The sequence below is a fragment of the Hippopotamus amphibius genome, chromosome 11, assembly GCF_030028045.1.
Source record: "Hippopotamus amphibius kiboko isolate mHipAmp2 chromosome 11, mHipAmp2.hap2, whole genome shotgun sequence".
Taxonomy (NCBI): domain Eukaryota; kingdom Metazoa; phylum Chordata; class Mammalia; order Artiodactyla; family Hippopotamidae; genus Hippopotamus; species Hippopotamus amphibius.
In genome coordinates, this window is record NC_080196.1 from 56,122,200 (window position 1) to 56,144,466 (window position 22,267).

The window sequence follows — 22,267 nt, forward strand, 5'->3', positions numbered from 1 at the left end:
GTTGTAAGTTTTTCCCTTTTATCACTTCAAGTATATTGTGTCACTCCGTTCTGGCTCGCAGTATTTCTGCTGAGAAATCAGCTGTTAACTCTATTGGAGTTCCTTTGTATGTTATTTGTCATAATTCCTTTGTTGCTTTTAATATTTTTCTTTGTCTTTAATTAGTGTCAGTTTGATTACTATTTGTCTTGCTGTGTTTCTCCTTGGGTTTATCCTGCCTGGGAGTCTCTATGCTTCCTAGACTTGGGTGGCTATTTCCTTTACCATGTTAGGGAAATTTTTGACTACAATCACTTCAAATATTTTCTCAGGTCCTTTCTGTCTCCCTTTTCCTTCTGTTATTCTGCTATTGATTCCTTCTAGTGTATTTTCCAGTTCAGTTATTGTATTGCTTAGCTCTGTTTGTTTGTTTTTTTAATTCTTCTATGTCTTTGTTACACATTTCTTGTATCTCTTTGATCTTTGTATCTATTATTTTTCTTAGGTCTTCAGTCATCTTTACTATCATTATTTTAAATTATTTTTTCTGGAAAGATGCCTATCTCCACTTCATTTAATTGTTTTTCTGGGGTTTTATCTTGTTCCTTCATCTGGTACAAAGTTCTCTGCCCATTCATTTTGTCTATCTTTCTGTGATTGTGGTTATCATTCTGCAGGATGCAGTATCATAGTTCTTCTTGCTACTGCTGTCTGCCCTCTGTAGATTTTTTGATGCTGGTCATCCTGAAGTGTGAGGTGATTCCTCATTGTAATTTTGATCTGCATTTCTCTAATAATTAGTGATGTTGAGCATCTTTTCATGTGTTTGTTAGCCATCCTCTTCTTTGACAAAATGTCTCCTTAGGTCTTCTGCCCATTTTTTGATTGGGTTGTTTGTTTGTTTTTGATATTGATCTGCATGTTCTGTTTGTATATTTTGGAGATTTATCCTTTCTCAATTGCTTCATTTGCAAATATTCTCTCCCATTCTGAGGGTTGTCTTTTTATCTTATTTACAGTTTCCTTTGTTGTGTAAAAGCTTTTAAGTATAATTAAGTCTCATTTGCTTATTTCTGGTTTTATTTTCATTACTCTAGGAGGTGTGTCAAAAAAAGACCTTGCTGCAATTCATGTCAAAGGGTGTTCTGCCCACGTTTTCCTCTTAGAGTATCTGTCCTATGACAAGGAGGCAAAAATATACAGTGTAGAAAAGACAGTGTCTTCAATAAGTGGTGCTGTGGAAACTGGACAGTTACAGGTTAAAGAATGAAATTAAAACACTCCCTAACATCATATACAAAAATAAACTCAAAATGGATTAAAGACCTAACTGTAGGGGCAGTCTCTTTTGTATCTTTCCTTTTTTTTTTTCTTAAGATTTATTTTATTGTTTATTTATATATTTATTTATTTTGCTTATTTTGGCTGTGTTGGGTCTCAGTTGCTGTGCACTGACTTTCTCCACTTGTGGCGAATGGAGTCTACTCTTCATTGCCATGCTCCAGTTTCTCATTGTAGTGGCTTCTCTTGTTATGGAGCACAGGATCTGGGCACATGGACTTCAGTAGTTGTGGAACATGGGCTTTGTTGCTGTGTGGCTTGTGGGATCTTCCTGGCCAAGGGATCAAATCCATGTCCCCTGCACTAGCAGGTGGATTCTTAACCACTGCACCACCAGGGAAACCCTGTATCTTTTGAAAATCTTAACTTCTCTAAAATTTGAAAGAAAAGAAATTAAAACTTTTAAGTCTCCTAGTAAAATCCCCAGTGTACCCATGGGCAAATTACTGTTTTTCATTCAATTTCTACTCTTAAATTACTTTATAATTATCTGGGCTATCTCTGTTTTTGGAAATTCTCCTTAATTTGACACATTCAACTACTTGATTCTATCTTCAGTGAAACACTGTTCTGCACCATGAATATTCTAATACTTCCTTCAGTTGTGAATGGATAAGAAATGCATACGTGTACATAAGTTCATTACTTTCCCTTTCCCCACAGCTTTCTCTGTTCCCACAGTAGAGGGAAGTGTGGAAAAATTTTCTATATCAATAAGCCTCAAGACTTTTAATATCTGAACTATTGACAGTGTCTTCTCATCCTCATTAATTGAATATTACTTGAAATCACTGGTTATTTCACAAGAGTTTGGTGGGAACACCTTGACTTAATAAAACTGTACTTCAGTGTTTATCACCTTATATTATTTTAGGTTCTCTACCTTCAGGTTAAAAATATGTGAGGGTAATGACAATGTCTGTTTTGTTCGAATTGTGCCCCAGAGCAAAATACTGTTGACCACTGTGCTGACCCCCACACTCTCTGTGCAATCAAAAATCCCTGCATAACTTTATAGTTGGCACTCCCATATGTATCCTCAGTTCCACATCTATGGATTCAACCAACCTCAGATGGTGTAATGCTGTAGTATGGATTCTTTGAAAAAAAATAATCTGCATATAAGTAGACCCTTGTGTTCAAATCCATATTGTTCAAGGGTCAAATGTATGAAGAAGGTGTTCAAAATATTTTTCAGTGAGTAAATGAAATCCATGATGATACATATGGGATACAAATTAATATCACTAGCTATGTCTGCCTGGCATAAAAATGCAAATCAAAGCAAAATTTTAGACAGCTAATAACCTCAGGCCAGGTTTTGTTTGTTTGTCTGTTTGTTTGCTTCAGCTTCTCAAACATTCCTTTTTTCCAAAATTCAACTGTAACATTGACTATAATAAGAAAGGAATAGGAAAAAAGAGAGATAGGGAAAAAAGGTACACATCTATAAATACCTGTCAATAGCACTTAACAAAATGTGTGTGAGTGTGTGTGTGTGTGTGTGTGTGTGTGTGTGTGTGTGTGTGTATGCAGATGCTAGTCATATAGCTTCCAGACTTAGCAGATATTTTCTACTTTTGGTACCTAGAAGGGAGGGAAAAACTGAAGTGTAAATTATGTGCTAGAAAAATCAGTCAGCAGCTGTTTGCACTTATCTTCTGCTCTAATGCATAGCTCTGAAACACCAAGCTGTTGTCACTGAGTGGTAGAAAGGTAAATGGAAACCAGATGTTTGAAAGTGACATTTAGGCTATAAATTAAAACTGTTGCTGTGAAAGAGAGAAGAGAAAAGTAAATCATCCATGTTGCAAAAGCCAATAATAAGAGGAGGCTGGATCAGTGCAAGGTTTGGGGAAGATCTTTCTCACTAGAAGAGCTGGGCTGATGGGTGACCATGTTGAAGTCCTCTTTAAAGAGTCATGGGCAGTCATTTCTTTAGGATGATCTGAAGGTGACCAAAATTGGAAAGAGTTTAGACATACATCACATGGATGCACAGAAGTGAATTCTGAGGATATGCATCTTCAACCAGGTCTAAGTTATGCTGTCATTGTGCTGATCAAGGAATGCAGCTTCTATTGCTGCCATGGTTCATGGGTGTGGTGTTTGCCATGCTTTATCATCCAAGTAGAAATTCAAATACCATGACACAGACACGCTCATATGGCTCACATTTGAATCAGGGATTTGATTGGATAGATCTGCTTGGCATAGTCTAGGTCACATGCCTATAACCTTGTTGCAAAGGAGGCTGGGAATATGAGCTGCTGCTTCTATCTCAATCATGGAAAGTAGGACTTAAAAAATACAGGTGGTCACAAATTTAACAATTGTCCATTATGTTACTTTTCCGTCTTTCACTAAATATGGTTTCATGAAAGATTAAGCTCTCTATTATTTACATCTGAGTACTAATTTAAATATGGACCAGATTTTGTAACTATGTATTCACTCAATTCAGTTAAGAAACAACACCTAAGTTTCAAAGTAAATCTCTTTACTCATTTGATTAGTCTTAAAAAAAAAAAAAACAACCAGTTAGCAAAATAAGAACAGCTTTTGGTGTTTACCAGACCTAGCTTTTCTCCCAGTCACCTCCTACTGGCTTCATGAGCTTTGTAAAGTTTAATATCTATTTCTTTTTTCATAATTAAATTGGACATATTGATCTATATACAGTGTGTTATGTAACTTAAATGAGCTAGTACATCTGAAAGAACTGAGCAGAGTGCAAAAGGTAAACTGAATTTATTGACCACTTATGTGCCTGTCAGAATGCTACAAAATGCATTACAAAGATAAATAAGGCATGTTCCATGCTTTCAAATAACTGAGATTAAGAAAAATAATTAGAGTGGAATGGCTAAAGTGCTTTAATAGAGCTATGTGCAGTGTTATAGAAGTATAGGAGAGGCCATAAAGATTCTCACTGAACAAATACAGGAAAGCTTCATAGAGAAATGTGATGGTTAATTTTACATGACAACTTGATTGAGCTATGGGCTGCCCAGACATTTGGTCAAACTTTTATTCTGGGTATATCTGTGAAGGTGTTTCTGGATGAGATTAACATTTAAATCAGTAGACTGATTAAAGCAGACTACCTTTTCTAATGTGGGTAATCCTAATCCACTCAATTGAGAACGTGAGTAGAATTTAAAAAGCTAGGTAAGATGAAACTTTGCCTGCTTGATTGATTGAGCTGGGATGTTGGTCTTCTCCTGCCCTTGGACTGTAAATTACACCATCATCTACCCTGGATCTCCAGCTTGCTAACTGCAGATCTTGCAATTTCGCAGCCTCCATAATTGTGTGATCCTATTCCTCATAATAGATAGAGCTCATGTATTTCTGTTGGACAGTACTGCTACCAGTCCTGGATCAGTAGCATGGGCATGACTGGGTATCTTAATGGAAATACAGAATCAGAATCCCAGGCTGAGACCTACTAACACAGATTGTGCACTTTAACAAGATCCCAAGGAGATCTGTATGTACAGGAAAGTTTATGAAGCACTACTTTAGCTCATTGTTCTAAAAATAACCCCACTTCTTCCTCTATACGTAGAGGAAGTTTCATTCTGGCAGCCCTTATTCCTAGAGAACTGGCAAATTAAGGATTATCTGACTTCACACAAGGAAAGCCTGAGATTCTGAATAACATGTTTCTCTATGTCAAATTCATCTTTGGTATACACATAACATTCAGTTATTAAAATGCCACACTCAACAAGCTTAGGGCACAGAATGGCTTTATTTTGTTGCCAGTTCTGAGAAGGAGAAAGAATGAACTGTTTCTTCCTATGCATATATTGCTCCTTGTCAGGCTGTGGCCAAAACCTGAGGTCCTTTCTGGCCCTCAGGTGCCCTCATGCTTCCTGGTTCCCTCTGTGCTCTCCAAGTCTCCATACCCATAGCTGTTAACAGTGTTTTCCCTCCCCTTCCATTATGTTATCATCCCTGCTGATCATTCCCTCGGGCCATGCTTTCTGCTTTCTGTCATGACAGCTAATTTTGTGCAAAAGTAATCGCTGAGTAAGGTGTTTGTGCTTGATAATAGCTTCATATTTTACCTCTCCTGTAGCTTTATTGCATTTTAATAGGGAGTTCCTGGAAATTAAGTGGCTTATCTTAACTGGAGAGAATGAAGCAGAAGGGGTGGAATTTGGGGCACCATGCGAGGCCAATGAGAAAGATATTTTGGACAGAAAGGTCTTTTGGTATCATTCTGTCTTCCATCTCCATAACCTATATTCATAAGCCTTGTAAGGACTTATACAACATGAAGACTAACTATTTAAAGGCTGTCACAATGTGAGATAAATTGATCTAGACTAGAGGAAGAAAGAGGAAATCATTTGAAAAAATTGTCATAGGCTAATTTTATGCAAATATTGTTACCAGAAAAATATGAACAATTGGAGAACTGGAATTGGGTATTTTCTCCTTTTTTTTTTTTACATTTGAGTCATTTAAAACATTCCCTTTTTGATATAAATATACATATCAAATATATAGATATATATACCATATATGGATATATATATTTCAGTAAAGTATAACACAGATACAGAAACATATACCAAGCAATAATTTATCACAAAGTAAATATTCAAATAATCACTTTCATGGTTAAGATATCATTTTCCAATAACTATAGTTTAGTTTGAATATTTATTTTTGAATTTTATATAAATGGAAATATGCAATGTGTGTTTTTTAAGTCTAGCTTCTTTTACTCAACATTATATTTATAAAATTCAACTATGTTATAGAGTGCTACAGTTTTCTACATTTCATAGCAAAATTAATGCACTAGAGTTTATTTGTATACCATATCATTTGTGGTTCATACTGATGAACTCTGGGTTGTTTCTAATTTAGGGACAGTATGAACAAAGCTAACAAATATTTTCATTCATGCCTTTCCTGCACATGTGTAACTGTACATGTGCATATTTTTCTGATGAGTGAAATTGCTTGTAACTGCCAAAAATCTGGTGAAAATAATAACACTTATTTGTCCCTCACACATCTGTGGATTATTTGAAATATCTTCCCTTCAGACTGATATCTATCTTGTTTCTGACATCAGTGGGCATCTCAGGAAATATTCGTGGTGATGGAAGAATCAAAAGAGCACACGCTTTTTTAAATTTTCTATATACTCAAAATATATTTTCCATAAATAGTGACATGTACCTTTTTTTACACCTTTTTGTTTTTTTAACATCAATCATATTTTTGCCCATCTGAACAGGATAGAATCACTGGTATAAAGTGAATAAAATATATATATGAGTATTCTTATCTTCTATCCCAATCTCAGAGAGGACAATTTTAGCATTTCTCTATTATCATAATGTTTACTTGTTTAGATACCCAGTATTAGATAAAACGAGCTGTTTTTTATGCCTAAGATTTTTTTTGAGATTTTGAAATTTTTAAACATAAATGAACATTGTTTATAATTTTTTTTTATTTTGAGACAATTGTAAATTCAGTGGAATTTTAGGAAATAATACAGAGAGATGCTATGTTCCTTCACCCAGTTGTCCCAGTTATAACATCTTGCAAATGATAGTACAATACCACAACCAGGATATTGATATTGATACAGTCAAGATACTGAATATTTCCATTGCCACAAGGTTACTTCATGGTACCTTTTAAAGCCACAGTCCACTTCTTTCATAATGCTTGGTCACTATTAAGCTATTAATGATATCTGTAATTTTGTCATTTGAAGAATATTATATAAATAGAATCATGTAACCTTTTTGTGATTGGGTTGGTTTGAGTTAGCATAATTATCATAATTCTAGGAGATTCATCCAGGCTGTTGGATGTTTCAACACTCCATTTTTTTTTTTTATTTGTTGAGTTGTATTCCATGATGTTTGTACCACAGGTCGTACAACCATTGGAGGATATTTGGGATGTTTCCTGTTTTTAGCTAATATAAATAAAGCTACTGAAAACAATTTGGAAACATTGTTAGTGTGTTTTTGTGTGAACATAGGTCTTCATTTCTGTGCAATAAATGGCTCTCTGCTGTTTTGTATATTACATGTAGGATATATATTATATAATATATATAATAATATATATATTTCTCTTAAAAGGATATTGCCAAACAGTTTTCCAGAGTGGTGATATCATTTTATGTACCCACCAGCAATGTGTGAGTGATCTGAGTTTTCTACATACTTAACTAGCATTGTGTTGTCACTGTTTTTTTTTTTTTAGCCATTTTGATACATATATAATGATAGCTCATGTGGCTTTAATTTGCACTTACCTAAGGTTAATAATGCTGAACATGTTTTATACACTCATTTGCTATTTTCATATGGATCCTGAAGTTCCTAGCAAATCTGCCTCTTTCTGTCTTTCAGAATCTTCTTACACTTGTTTTGTATATAATGTACATTTTTTCTTTTAAAAAGTGTTTTATTGAGATGTAATTGACATACAATAAACTGTATATATTTAAAGTGTAAAATTTGATTTTTTTTTACTTAATAGTCATCTATTTTATACATACTAATGTATATATGTCAATCCCAATCTCCCAATCCATCCCACCCCCAACCCCCACTGGCTTCCCCCCTTGGTGTCCATATGTTTGTTCTCTACATCTGTGTCTCTATTTCTGCCTTGCAAACTGTTTCATCTGTATCACTTTTCTAGATTCCATATATATGCATTAATATATGATATTTGTTTTTCTCTTTCTGACTTACCTCACTCTGTATGACAATCTCTAGGTTCACCCATGTCTCTACAAATGACCCAATTTTATTCCTTTTATGGCTGAGTAATATCCCATTGTATACATGTACCACATCTTCTTTATCCATTCATCTGTTGATGGAATGTCTATGGTTTTATGTTGCACGTAGCAGGAGGCATAGGGAAAAGTACATTTATCTATCTTCCCAGATGGAGCCGTTTTGGTATAAATCAAACCTCTGCCACTAGATGTTCTCATTGTATCTATGGGCTCCAGAGATTCTTTGGAGTCCTTTAGTAGGTGTCCATTGAGTGAGGGTGAAGAGACAGTAGGGCTCTGGGACTCCCATGATTGCCTTCACCATAACATCTGTTTTTATTTCTATGAAGAGATCATCTGTATTTAAACTCATTCTGTCTTGCAAAAACTCTGGAAGGTAACCATTGAACAGATCATGGCCTTAGGATCATGAAACTATTTATCATGGATATGGTGAATGAGGGCATGAAAAGTAGAACAAGATGCACCACCTTTCTTTGCTGAAGAAGCTGGAGAACAGAGGGCATCTGTGTCTTCTTCTTATTCCAAAACAACAATATGTGAGGCAGAGACAAAGGACTTGAGACATTCAGTATCAGTACCTGTGGCCTAGTCTTATGGTTTCTCATAACTATTTGGCAAAAGAGAGCCAGGCAATCACATTTTTCATGGATTCCTCTATCTTCTCAGGCTAAAAGGAAAAGGTTAAAAAGCCTAACATTGAAAGGATGTCCTGAACTAGTTTCTATAGATGTATTTTGGGGAAGAACATTAATTTGGCTGCTATCTAAGCAAACTCTTGCCCAGGCTGTAAGTCTACTCCCTAAAAGGTGACTATTACTTCTTGTCAGAAGACTCACTATCAGCTTGTCTTTACTCCAAGAAGCCACTGTTTGGAATGATATCTTCCAGTAGAGGCCCTCAGTAAGTAAAATTCTCCATAAGATTTCCTGCAATTCCAAAGGAAACATTCCAGCTTGCACCACCTCACTGGGTCTGATGTGTGTGGCAAGGCTTCCTACAATGCAAGGCAGTGCCATTCACTGGGAAATCTGCCTGCAGACCTTTCATAATGCATATGGTTGACCATCTTAGGGTCAGACTTCCCAGAACAGAGACATTGAACTTTTCCCTAGGGGTAGGAGAGAGATGCTGGTTAGTATAAACTACCCCACTAGAATCTGCTTATATGTCTAGGGGAAAGATTTCAGTTGCTGTATACATCAGATATCATCAGGGAGTCCTTACCCTTCAAAGACCTAAATAAAATTCACTTGGTTGCAAATTTTTTAGCATAGAGGGAAAAAAAATCAAAACTCTGCCTTATAATTCATGCAAATTCCCAGGATTATTTTCTAATGGAAACTCTTTCTTAAGATATTATTTCCATGGTGGGAAAGGATGCGTTTCTTCACCATGGGTCATCTTAGAGGCTATATTCAGCCAGTTTTCAAAACCTTTTTTTTTTTTTACACCCAACAAGCATATATACCCAAAAAGCTTATATAAAATTTCAACAAAATTTTAGGTTTGACAGAAGGGATTATACCAGAGCACAAGCAACTTCCTTTCTCTTTTCCTGGTGTCTCACAGTCTTCTTCCTTCCAAACCCTCTTTTCAGTTTTCTCATTCCTTTGCAGTTCTTCTGCCATTAACCTAAATAAGTACTTTGCAAACACTACTAATATAACACTCATTAAAATACTGTGTAATTGTCTGCTTTTTTTTTTTCTTCTCTTTTTTTTTCTGAGGCAAGGAATATGACTTCATTCAGAAAGCTGGCAGACTGAGAAGATGGCAGACTAGTGTCTCCAAAAAATCATCTTATGGGGTCTGAATGCCAGTTTCTTTTATAGAATCAGAGAGGGAGAGGCTGAGAGGAAGTGAAGTGAAAGGGCCATCAGTCTTGCAAAATACCTCCAGGAATGACCAGACTCAATGAGGGGATATGTTAATTTCTTCTTTTCTGCAGCCACTCACATGGTGGGCAGGGCAGATTGTCCACTTGTGAGCTGCACCAAGGTGTCTGCTTATTTTTGTATATTCCCCCACACAGAGATCATAAACTCTAAGTGGGTAGAAATCAACTCTGTCTTTTTCAACATTGCAGATTCTATGCCTGAGTGTGCAGCACAAATTACACACTCAAATGATGTCATTGTTGATAAATACACTGATACATTACATTTGCTGATTCATCCATGATTTAACTTCTTTCTCAAAAGAAAGTGTCCAGTACAAAATATTCCAAAATGCTCTGCTTTATACACACACACACATACACACACACGCACACGCAATGAAGATAACAGTAATTATTTGAGAAAGTTCTTAAAAATAGATTATATGAGCCTTTGTTTTTTAATTGTTTTTCTATTTTTAAATTGGGTTAAATGTTTAATACCTTAGAGATGTATACTAGCTCAGAGTTATAAAATTATATCTTCAATTTACTACATTTCAGGTTTTAGGTAAACCACATAAAAAGTATTCAACTCTCTTCAGATTTTCTAAAAAGTTATCTAGTGAAAATTAAACAATAACCTTTTAATATTCTCTCTGTTACATATTATAATTTTAAATTATCACCCTCCTCCACACAAATACTTGAAAAACACAACCACTTGGGGAGTGGCTCCTGGAGAACACCACCTGAAGGCCAGCAAGAGACCTCAGACCTCTAAAAAGGCAAGAGAAAGTCCACAAAAACAGGTAGCAGAAAGGAAAGAAAGGAAAAGAAAAGAGACAAAGAATTCTCAGGAGACCTGCCCCTCTGGGAGGGAACTGTGGGGGGGAAGGCTCCCACATATGGGGGAGCCCCCTCACTGGTGGGGAAGGACAGGGGGAGCCACGGAGCACCCAGAGGAGAGAGTAATGGCAGGTCTGCTGAGGGCAGAGTGGAGATCCCCACAGGGAGGAGTCAGGCAGCACTCCCCAGCCAGAGAAGTGCAGCTGCTTACCCGTGAAGGAGGTGAGAGCTGGGCACAGAGAGGAAGGCTTCAGAGAACAGTTCCCAGGGAGAGAGCACAGGCTGGACACATGAGAAAAGCCTGACATGCTGGTGCACCAGCAATATAGTTTGGGGAAAAACCTGGGATAGACAGAGTGTCAGGGGGCTTTTGTCCCAGAGTGCTTGGGAGGAAAAGCCCTCTCTGCGAAACCACAGGTGGCAGCTAAGCAGTGTGACTCAAGGCTGCTGGCTCCAAAAGCTCACAGCTCCAAGCCAGTGCTGTGCACCACTGGGTCCCACTGAACATCCACCCACCTGCCCACCGGCCCTGTTCCCACACCCCTGCCACCATGCCTCCAGCCCGGGGACTGCTGGATCAAGAAACTAGCCAACCCCATGCCCCACCCAATTTGGGCACAGCTGGGTCCTGCCAAATGCCCACTCACCAACCTTCCACCCCACTTCCCCACTCCCCTGCCTCCACCGCCACACCGCCGGCCCACTACCCTTACAGCTACAGCTGCCAAGGGTCATGTATGTAAGGCAATTCACTGGCCACACACTCCTGGCAGCAGGGGAAGCCCACCTCAGGCTCACTGAATTCTGCTGCTGCAAGCAATCCCTGAGATTTTGCCCACAATAGGCTTGAAAGAAACTGCACCTGTGAATCACCTGATTAGACGAGTGTTTCTACAATAGAGACTGCAGATGTAGGGGAAAACTGGGGACTGTGGGAACAAATACAGACAGGACTAATATCACATCACAGTCTTAATTCTCCACAGTCTGCTCCACAGCAGGGGCAGAGCCATACCTAGAAATATTAGAGGACTTTTTGGTATACTTATTTTCTTTCTGGTTTTAGGCATTTGTTAGTTAAATATTTACTGTACATATGTGCATGTGGATTTGCTTGTAATTGGTATGAGTACTCTCTCCTTTCTTTTCTTTCTTCTTCCACTTTCTCTTCCCATTGGTTTCTTTTCCTTGTTTCTTTCTGCAAGTGCAAGTGTGCACATCTCCTTGTGTGATTTTGACTGATTAGAGTTGCTTTCACCACCAATCTCCAGGATCTGTCTGCCCTTTCCCTTTCTTCTCTTTTTTCTTCTTTTTTTTTTTTTCTTTGCTCTCTTTCTACCTCTTTTTTCTCTGTGCCATGCAGCTTCCAGGGTATTGGTGCCCTGGCCAGGGCCAAACCTGAACCTCTGAAACAGCAGAGCAGAGTCTAGGACATTGGACCACCAGAGAACTTCTGGCCCCATGGAATATTAATCAGCAAGTGCTCCCCCAGAGTTCTCATTCTCAACAACAAGTTCCAAACCCAATCAAAGGCCAGCAACCTCTAGTGCTTGACACCTCAAGCCAAACAGAACAGAGATAAAAGAAATTACTACTAAGCAGAATAGGGAAAGGAGACAGCAAACACAATAAATTAGACAAAATGAGAAAACAAAGAAACACCTTGCAGGCAAAGGAGCAAAATAAAAATCCCCAAGACCAAATAAATGAAGAAAAAATTGGAAAATTGCCTGAAAAAGAATTCAGAGTAATGACAGTAAAGATGATCCAAAATCTCAATAACAAAATGGAGACAATATAAGAAACAGTTAAGGACTTAAAAGAACTAAAAAGCAAACAAACAGTATTGTACAACACAATAAATGAAATTATAAGTACTCTAGATAATATAAACAGCAGATTTGCTGAGGTAGAAGAATGAGTAAGGGAGTTAGAAGATAGAATGGGGGAAATAACTTCCACAGAGAGGGAAAAGATAAAAGAGTAAAGAGAATGGAAGACGGTCTCAGAGACCTTGGGGATAATATTAAGCATACCAACATATGAATCATAGGCATCCCAGAAGAAGGAGAAAAAAAGAAAGGGTCTGGAAAATATTGAGGAGATTATGGTGAAAACTTCCCCAACATGGGAAAGGAAACAGTAAACCAAGTCCAAGATGAGCAGAGAGTCCCATACAGAATAAACCCAAGAAGAAACACACCGAGGCACATATTAATCAAACTAATGAAAATTAAACACAAAGAAAAAATATTAAAATCAGCAAGAGATAGCAACAAATAACATATAAGGGAAAATCCATAAGGATAACAGCTACTCCTTCTGCAGAAACTCTGCAGGCCAGTAGGGAGTGGTAGGGGATAATTAAAATATTGAAAGAGAAAAACCTACAGCCAAGAATACTCTACCCAGCAAGAATCTCATTCAGATTTGAGAGAGAAATCAAAAGCTTTACAGGCACGCAAAAGATAAGAGAATGCAATACTACTAAACCAGCCTTACAACAACTGCTAAAGGAACTCCTTTTGGCCATAACACAAGACAAGAAAAAGACCTACAAAAACACAGCTAAAACAACTAAGAAAAAGGTAATAGGAACATACATGTCAATAATTACCTTAAATGTGAATGGATTAAATTCTCCAACCGAAAGACACAGACTGGCTGGATGGATACAAAAACAAGACCCTTCTATATGCTGTCTACAAGAAACCCACTTCAGACATAGGGACACATACAGACTGAGGGTAGGGGATGGAAAAAGATATTCTATTCAAATGGAAGTCGGAAGAAAGCTGGAGTAGCAATACTCATATCAGACAAATTAGACTTTAAAGTAAAGACTATTACAAGAGACAAGGCAGGACACCACATAATGATCAAGGAATCAATCTGAGAAGAAGATATAACAATTGTAAATATCTGTGCACCCAACATAGGAGGACCTTAATACATAAGGTAAATGGTAACAGCCATAAAAGGGGAAATCAACAGTAACACAATAATAGTAGGAGACTTTAACACCCCACTCTCACCAATGGACACATCATCCAAATGGAAAATAAATAAACACAAGCTCTAATTGAGACATTAGATCATTTTCACTTAATTAATATTTATAGGACATTGCATCCAAAAACTACAGAATACACTTCTTCTCAAGTGCACACAGAACATTCTCCAGGATAGATATCATCTTGGGGCATGAATCAAGCATCAGTAAATTCAAGAAAATTGAAATCATATCAAGCATCTTCTCTGAACACAATGTCATGAGACTAGATATCAATTACAGGAAAAAAAAACTGTAAAAAATAAAAACACATGGAAACTAAACAATACACTATTAAACAACCAGGAAGTCACTACAGAAAACAAAGAGGAAATCAAAAACTACCTAGAAACAAATGACAATGAAAACATGACAACCCAAAACTTATCGGATGCAACAAAAGCAGTTCTAAGAGAGAAGTTTATAGTAATACAGCCCTACCTCAAGAAACAAGAAAAATATTGAATAAACAACCTAACCTTACACCTAAAACAATTACAGAAAGAAGAACAAAATATCCCCAAAGTGAGCAGAAGGAAAGAAATCATAAAGATCAGAGCAGAAATAAATGAAAAAGAAATGAAGGAAACAATAGCAAAGGTCAATGAAACTAAAAGCTGGTTCTTTGAGAAGATAAGTCAGACTGATAAACCATTAGCCAGACACATCAGGGAAAAAAAGAGAGAAGACACAAATCAACAGAATGAGAAATGAAAAAGGAGAAGTAACAATGGACAGCACAGAAATCCAAAAGATCATGAGAGACTACTACAAGTAACTACTTGCCAATAAATTGGATAACCTGGAAGAAATGGATAAATTCTTTGAAAAGTACAATATTTCAAGACTGAACCAGGAAGAAATAGAAAATATGAACTGACCAATCACAAACACTGAAATTGAGACTGTGATTAAAAATCTCCCAACAAACAAAAGCCCATGGCCAGATGGCTTCACAGGAGAATTCTATCAAACATTCAGAGAAGAGCTAACACATATCCTTCTCAAACTCTTCCAAAATATAGCAGAAGGAGGAATGTACCCAAACACATTCTATGAGGCCACCATCACCCTGATACCAAAGCCAGAAAAAGATGTCACACAGAAAAGAAATTAGTCTCAGGCTAATATCACTGATGAATATAGATGCAAAGATCCTCAACAAAATACTAGCAAACAGAATCCAACAGCACATTAAAAAGATCATACACCATGATCAAGCGAGGTTTATCCCTGGAATGCAAGGATTCTTCAATATATGCAAATCAATCAATGTGATACATCATATTAACAAACTGAAGGATAAAAAACATATGATCACTTCGAAATATGCAGAAAAAGCTTTTGATAAATTTAAACATCCATTTATGATAAATACTCTCCAGATAGTGGGCATAGAAGGCAATTACCCCAACATGATAAAAGCTGTATATGAGAAATCAACAGCCAAAATCATTTTAAGTGATGAAAAACTAAATGCATTCCCTCCAAAGACAGGAAGAAGACAAGGCTGCCCACTTTCACCATATTATTCAACATAGTTTGGAAGTGTTAGCCACAGCAATCAGAGATGAAAATCAAATAAAAGTAATTCAAATTGGAAAAGAAGAAGTAAAATTGTCACTCTTTCCAGATGGCATGATATTATACATAGAAAACCCTAAATATTCTACTAGAAAACTGCTAGCACTAATCAACGAGTTTAGTAAAGTAGCAGGATACAAGATTAATGCACAGAAATATCTTGCATTCCTATACACTAACAACAGAAGAGAAGAAGGAGAAATTAAGAAACACTCCCATTCACCATTACAACAAAAAATATAAAATACCTAGGAATAAACCTTCCTAAGGAGGCAAAAAACTGCATGCAGAAAATTATAAGACACTGATGAAAGAAATCAAAGATGATGCAAACAGATGGAGGGACATACCATGTTTCTGGATTGGAAGATCAACATTGTGAAAATGACTGTCTCACCCAAAGCAATTTACAGATTCAATGCAATCCCTATCAAATTTCCAATGGCATTTTTCACAGAACTAGAACAAGAAAGTATACAATTTGTGTGGAATTGCAAAAGACCCTGAAGAGTGAAAGCAATCTTGAGAAGGAAAGATGGAGCTGGAGGCATCAGGATCCTTGACTTCAAACTATACTACAAGGCTACATTGATCAAGACATTATGGTACTGGCACAAAAACAGAAATATAGATCAATGGAAGACAATAGAGATCCCAGAGATAAATTGATGCACACATGGGCAGCTTATCTTTGACAAAGGAGGCAAGAATATACAATGGAAAAAAGACAGCCTCTTCAATAAGTGGTGCTGGGAAAATTGGACAGTTACATGTAAAAGAATGACATTACAACACTTCCTAATACCATACACAAAAATAAACTCAAAATGGATTTAAGATCTAAATGTGAGGCCAGATACTATAAAACTCTTAGAGGAAAACATATGCAGAACACTCTATGATATACATCAAAGCAGGATCCTTTTTGACCCACCCCCTAGAATAATGGAAATAAAATCAAGAATAAACAAATGGGACCTAATGAAACAAAAAGTTTTGCACAGTGAAAGAAACCATAAACAAGATAAGAAGACACTCCTCAGAATGGGAAAAAATACTTGCCAACGAAGCAACTGACAAAGCATTAATCTCCAAAATATACAAGCAGCTCATGCAGCTTCATACCAATAAAGCAAATAACCCAATCCACAAATGGGCAGAAGACCTAAATAGACATTTCTCCAAAGAAGACATACAGGTGGCCAACAAACACATGAAAAGATGCTCAACATGACTAATCATTAGAGAAATGCAAGTCAAAGCCACAATGAGGTATCACCTCACACCAGTCAGAATAGCCATCATCAAAAATCTAGAAACAACAAATGTTGGAGAGGGTGTGGAGAAAAAGGAACTCTCCTGCACTGTTGGTGGGAATGTAAGTTGATACAACCACTATGGAAAACAGTTTGGAGGTTCCTTAAAAATCTACAAATAGAACTACCATATGATCCAGTAATCCCACTACTGGGCATATACCCAGAGAAAACCATAATCCAAAAAGAAACATACCATAATGTTTATTGCAGCACCCTTTACAATAGCCAGGACTTGGAAGCAACCTAAATGCCCATCCACAGATAAATGGATAAAGAAGATGTGGCATATATATACAATGGAATATTACTCAGCTATAAAAAGGAATGAAATGGAGCTATATGTAATGAGGTGGATAGATCTAGAGTCTGTCATACAGATTGAAGTAAGCCAGAAAGAGAAAAACAAGTATTGTATGCTAACTTATACATATGAAATCTAAAAAAAACAAAAAAAGAAAAAAAAAATGATACTGATCAACCCAGTGACAGGACAAGAATAAGAATGCAGATGCAGAGAACGGACTGGAGGACATGAGGTTGGGGGGGGTGTGGGGGGCGAATGGGAAGCTGGGATGAAGTGAGAGAGTAGCATAGACATATATATACTACCAACCATAAAATAGCCAGTGGAAAGTTGCTGTATAACAAAAGGAGATCAACTCGATGATGGATAATGCCTTGGAGGGCCAGGACAGGGAGGGCAGGTGGGAGCTGCGGGAAGGAGGTTATATGGTGATGTGTGTATAGATACAGCTGATTCACTTTGGTGTACCTCATAAGCTGGTACAAGAGTGTACAGCAATTATATTCCAATAAAGAGCTTAAAAATAAAATTAAATTAAAAATATAACCAAAAGAAATAACTGAGGTTTGTACTTCCTAATTGCCTACATCCATTTTGCCTACCTCCACCCCCTTCCCTCTGGAACCGCTCTTTTGCTCTCTCTATCTGTGAGCTGTTTTTTTTGTTTGTTTGTTTGTTTGCAATTTAACATACAAGTCTGACCGTTCAGTATATGTCTTTCTCAGTCTGAGTTATATCACTTAGTATAATAAACTCTAGATCCATCCAACTCTCAAATGGGAAAATTTAATTATTTTCCATGGCTGAACTATATTCCTCTGTGTGTGTGCATATGTACCACATCTTTATCTATTCATTTATCAATAAATGGACCTTAGGTTTTTTCATATCTTGACTATTACAGTTACCCAACAAAGAACATCTTTTTGAATTAATGTTTTTGTTTTTCTTTTTTCAGGAAAATGCCCAGAAGAGAAATTGCTGGAACATATGAGAGTTCTAGTTTTACTTTTTTGAGGAAATTCTATATTATTGTCCATAGTTGTTACACCAATTTTCAACCTCACTAAAAGTATACAAGTGTTCCCTTTACTTCACATCATAGATAACACTTATTATTTATCTTTTTGATGATAGTCACTCTGACAGATTTGAGGTGGTATCTTGTTATGGTTTTAAATTGTGTTTTCTGATGATTAGCAATACTTAGCAACATTTCTTGTGTCTGTTGGCCATCTGTATGTTTTTGGGAAAATGTCTAATCAGGTTTTCTGCCCATTTTTAAAATGTGGTTATTTTTTGATATTGAGTTGTATGAGTTCTTGGCATATTTTGGATATTAACCCCATATCAGATTTATAATTTTCAAATATCTCCTATGATTTATTTGCTGCCTTTTAATTTTTTGATAGATTCCTTTGCTATACAAAAGTTTTTTAGTTTGATGTAGTCCCATTTGTTTATTTGTGCTTTTGTTGCCCTTGTGGGCAGAGACATAGCCAAAAAAATGTTGGTAATACCAATGCCAAACATACTTTCTATGTTATCCTCTAGAATGTTATAGTTTCAGGTATTACATTTAATTCTTTAATGCATTTTGAGTTCTTTGGTATGCAGCTGTCCATTTTTTCCAATACCATTTATTGAAGAGGCTATCTTTTCCCCAGTATACATTCTTGCCTCCTTTGTCATAGATTAATAGATGATATATGTGTGGGATTGTTTCTGGGCTCTCTATTCATTCCATTGATCTGTGTATCTGTTTTGTGCCTGTGCCATATTGTTTTGATTACTGTAGCTTTGTAGTGTAGTTTGAAATCAGGACGTGTGATACTTTAAGATTTTTTCTTCTTTGTCAACATTTCTCTGACTATTTAGAGTCTTTTGTTTATATCCAAATTTTAGAGTCCTTTGTTCAAGTTCTGTCTGTGAAAAATGCCTTTGATATTTTGATAGGAATTGTTTTGAATCTGGAAATTGCCTTGGGGTGAGTGGTCATTTTAACAGTATTAATTCTTTCAATCTTTGAGCAAGGTATGTCTTTTTATTTATTGGTGCCATCTTCAATTTTTTTGGTCAATGTCTCTTTAGAATACAGATTTTTCACCTCTTTGGTTACACTTATTCCTAGGTATTTTACTCTCTTTGATGCAATTGTAAATGTAATTGTTTTCTTAATTTCTTGTTCTGATAGTTTGTTATTAGTGTATAGAAATTCAACAGATTTATGTATATTAATTTTGTATCTTGCAACTTTATTGAATTCATTTGTTAGTCTACTACTTTGCTGTCAGTGTTTTTATAATTGTTCTATATACAGTATTGTATCATTTAAAAACACTGACAGCTTTATTTCTTCCTTTCCAGTTTGGATTCATTTTATTTCTTTTTCTTGTCTGATTGCTGTGGCCAGGACTTTTAATACTATGTTGAGCACAAATGGCAAGAGTGGGCATCCTTGTGTTATTCCTGATTGGAGAGAAAGTGTTTTAGATTGTCACCATCAATTACTCCCTTTATGTTTGTTAATATTTGCTTTGTCTATTTAGGTGCTTATATGTTGGATGCATATATATTTTAAATTGTTATATTTTCTTGTTGGATTGATCCCTTTACTATTGCATAACATACTTCTTTTCTTGTTACAGTCTCTGTTTTAAAGTCTATTTTGCCTGATATAAGCATTGCTACCAAAGCTTCCTTTTCACTTCCATTTGCATGGAATAACTTTTCTCATCCTCTCACTTTCGGTCTGTGTGTGTCTTTAAATCTGTAATGAGTCTGTTGTAGGATATATATATATATATATATATATATCTTGTTTTTGCATCCATTCAACCACTCTATGTGTTTTGAATGGAGCATTTAGTCCTTTCACATTTAATTATTGATAAGTATGTATTTATTGCTATTAAAAAATTGGTTGTTTTTCAATTTTTAGGGGGGTTTTCTATTTGTTCTTCTTTTTCCCTATACCATTGTGATTCTATGACTATCTTTATTCATATGTTTGGATTTCATTCTCCTTTTTGTGTTTTTTTTTTATTATAGGTTTTTGGTTTGTGATTACCATGAGATTTATATATAGATTATATATATAACTCATATATATGATTAAGTTGATCTATTAAGTTTAAATGGATTCTAAATACTATACATTTTTACACTCACTCTGACATTTAATATTTTGATATCACCTTTTACATATTTTTGCTTTCTGTAGTCTTTAACTTCTTATTGTGCATATAGATGATTTTACAACTTTTAACCTTCCTATTAGCTTTATAACTGGCTGATCTACTACCTTTAGTGTATGTTTATCTTTACAAGTGGAATTTTTCTTTTTATAATTTTCCTATTTCTAGTTGTGGTCTTTTCTTTTCCATTTAGAGAAGTCTCTCCAACATTTCTTGAAAAGTCAGTTTAGTGGAATTAACTCTTAGATTTTGCTTTTTTGTAAAATTCTTTGTAACTCTTTCAAATCTGAATAATAATGCTGATGGTTATAGTATTATTGGTTGTAATTTTTTTTTTGCTTCCATCATTTTAAATATATTGTTCCACTCCCTTCTAGTATGTCAATTTGCTGAAAAGTCAGCTGACACTCTAATGGGAGTTCCCTTGGACATAACTAGATGCTTTTCTCTACTATGATTCTCTCTTTATCTTTATTTTTTTTTGCCATTTTGATTTTAATGTGTCTTACTGTGAACCTTTGAGGGTTCAACTTTTTTCAGATTCTCTGTGATTCCTGGATCTAGATGTCTGTTTTCTTCTCTAAATTAGAAAAGTTTTCAGCTATTATTTCTTCCAATGAGTTCTCTGCCCCTTTCTTCCCCTTCTGGTCCCCATATAATGTGAATCTTAGTATGCGTGTTGTACCAAAAGTCTCTTAAACGATCCTTATATTTTAAAATTCTTTTTTCTTTTTTCTATTCAGCTTGGATGATTTTCACTACTCTGTCTTCCAGTTCCCTGACCTATTTATCTGTATCATCTAATCTACTATTGATTCCTTTTAGTGTATTTCTTATTTCACTTACTGTATTTTTCAGCTCTGTTTTGCTCGTCTTTATATTATCTAATACTTTGATGAAATTGTCACTGTTTTTATCCATTCTTCTCCTGAGTTTGTTGAGTATCTTTATGGTCATTACCTTGAACTCTTCATCAGTTAGATTGTTTATCTCCAGTTAATTTAGTTCTTTTTCTGAAATTATGTCTTGCTCCTCCATTTAGAACATATCCCTCTGTCTCCTCATTGTAGCCAATTATCTATGTTTATTTCTATGTGTTAGGTAAACAAGTTACATTTTCTTATCTTGGAGAAGTGGCCTTATATAGGAGGCATCCTATGGGGTCTAGCAGCCTGCTCCCCTCAGGTCACCAGAGATATGTTCTAGTGGTGCTCCCATGTGGTCTACATGTACCCTTCTGTTGTGGCAGGGCTGCTATTGTAGGCACCCTGGTAGTTCGGTCTAGCCCCCAGCCTGATCAGCTATGAGGCTGTGCCTTGTGCATTGACTCTGGAGCAAAGCAGGCTTCCTTTGTGGTTGGTTGCATAGCCTAAGGGGTGTGGGATCCATGTCAGCCTGATGGTCCTCATACCACTATCTGCATGGCCTGGAGGGGCTTGGGACTTGTGCTGGCTTGCTGGATACTGTGGTCAGGTTCTTGGCACTAATAGGCTAGAGGGAGGATTTCAAAATATCATTTGCCAGTGCCAGTGTTATCACAGTAAAAAAAGAAATAGCTGTGCCAGTTTGTTCATTTCCAGAAGGCACCACAGTTTCCTCATGCCTCTCTGGGAGGTTCTTCATGACCAGTAAGTGGATCTTATCCAGATTCCTTTCAAACTACTGCATCTGCGTTGGAACTCAGAGTGTGTGAGATTTTGTGTGCACCCTTTAAGGGCAGAGTCTCTGTTTTCCATAGCTCTTCAGCACTCCCAAACAAAATCCTCACTGGTTTTCAAAGCCAGAGATTCTGGAGGCTTGTCTTCCTGGTGAGGATGCCCAGGCTGGGGATCCCAATATAACTCCAAGAAGTCTTGCTTATTGGAAAGGACTTCTACAATTATGATATCCTTCCCTTTTATGGATTGCTTACTCTGGGGTGTGGGTCTTAACTTACTACATCTCCTACCCCTCCTACCCATCTT

General features: G+C 36.3%; 1 protein-coding gene across 1 annotated transcript in view; it reads left to right on the forward strand.

The window, feature by feature from the left end:
• RIT2 (Ras like without CAAX 2) overlaps window positions 1-22,267 on the forward strand; it is a 601,483-nt gene that overhangs the window by 286,138 nt on the left and 293,078 nt on the right. The window contains 1 exon segment of the mRNA XM_057698203.1: window positions 2,621-2,638. Within this exon segment, the coding sequence (XP_057554186.1) occupies window positions 2,621-2,638 (18 nt within the window).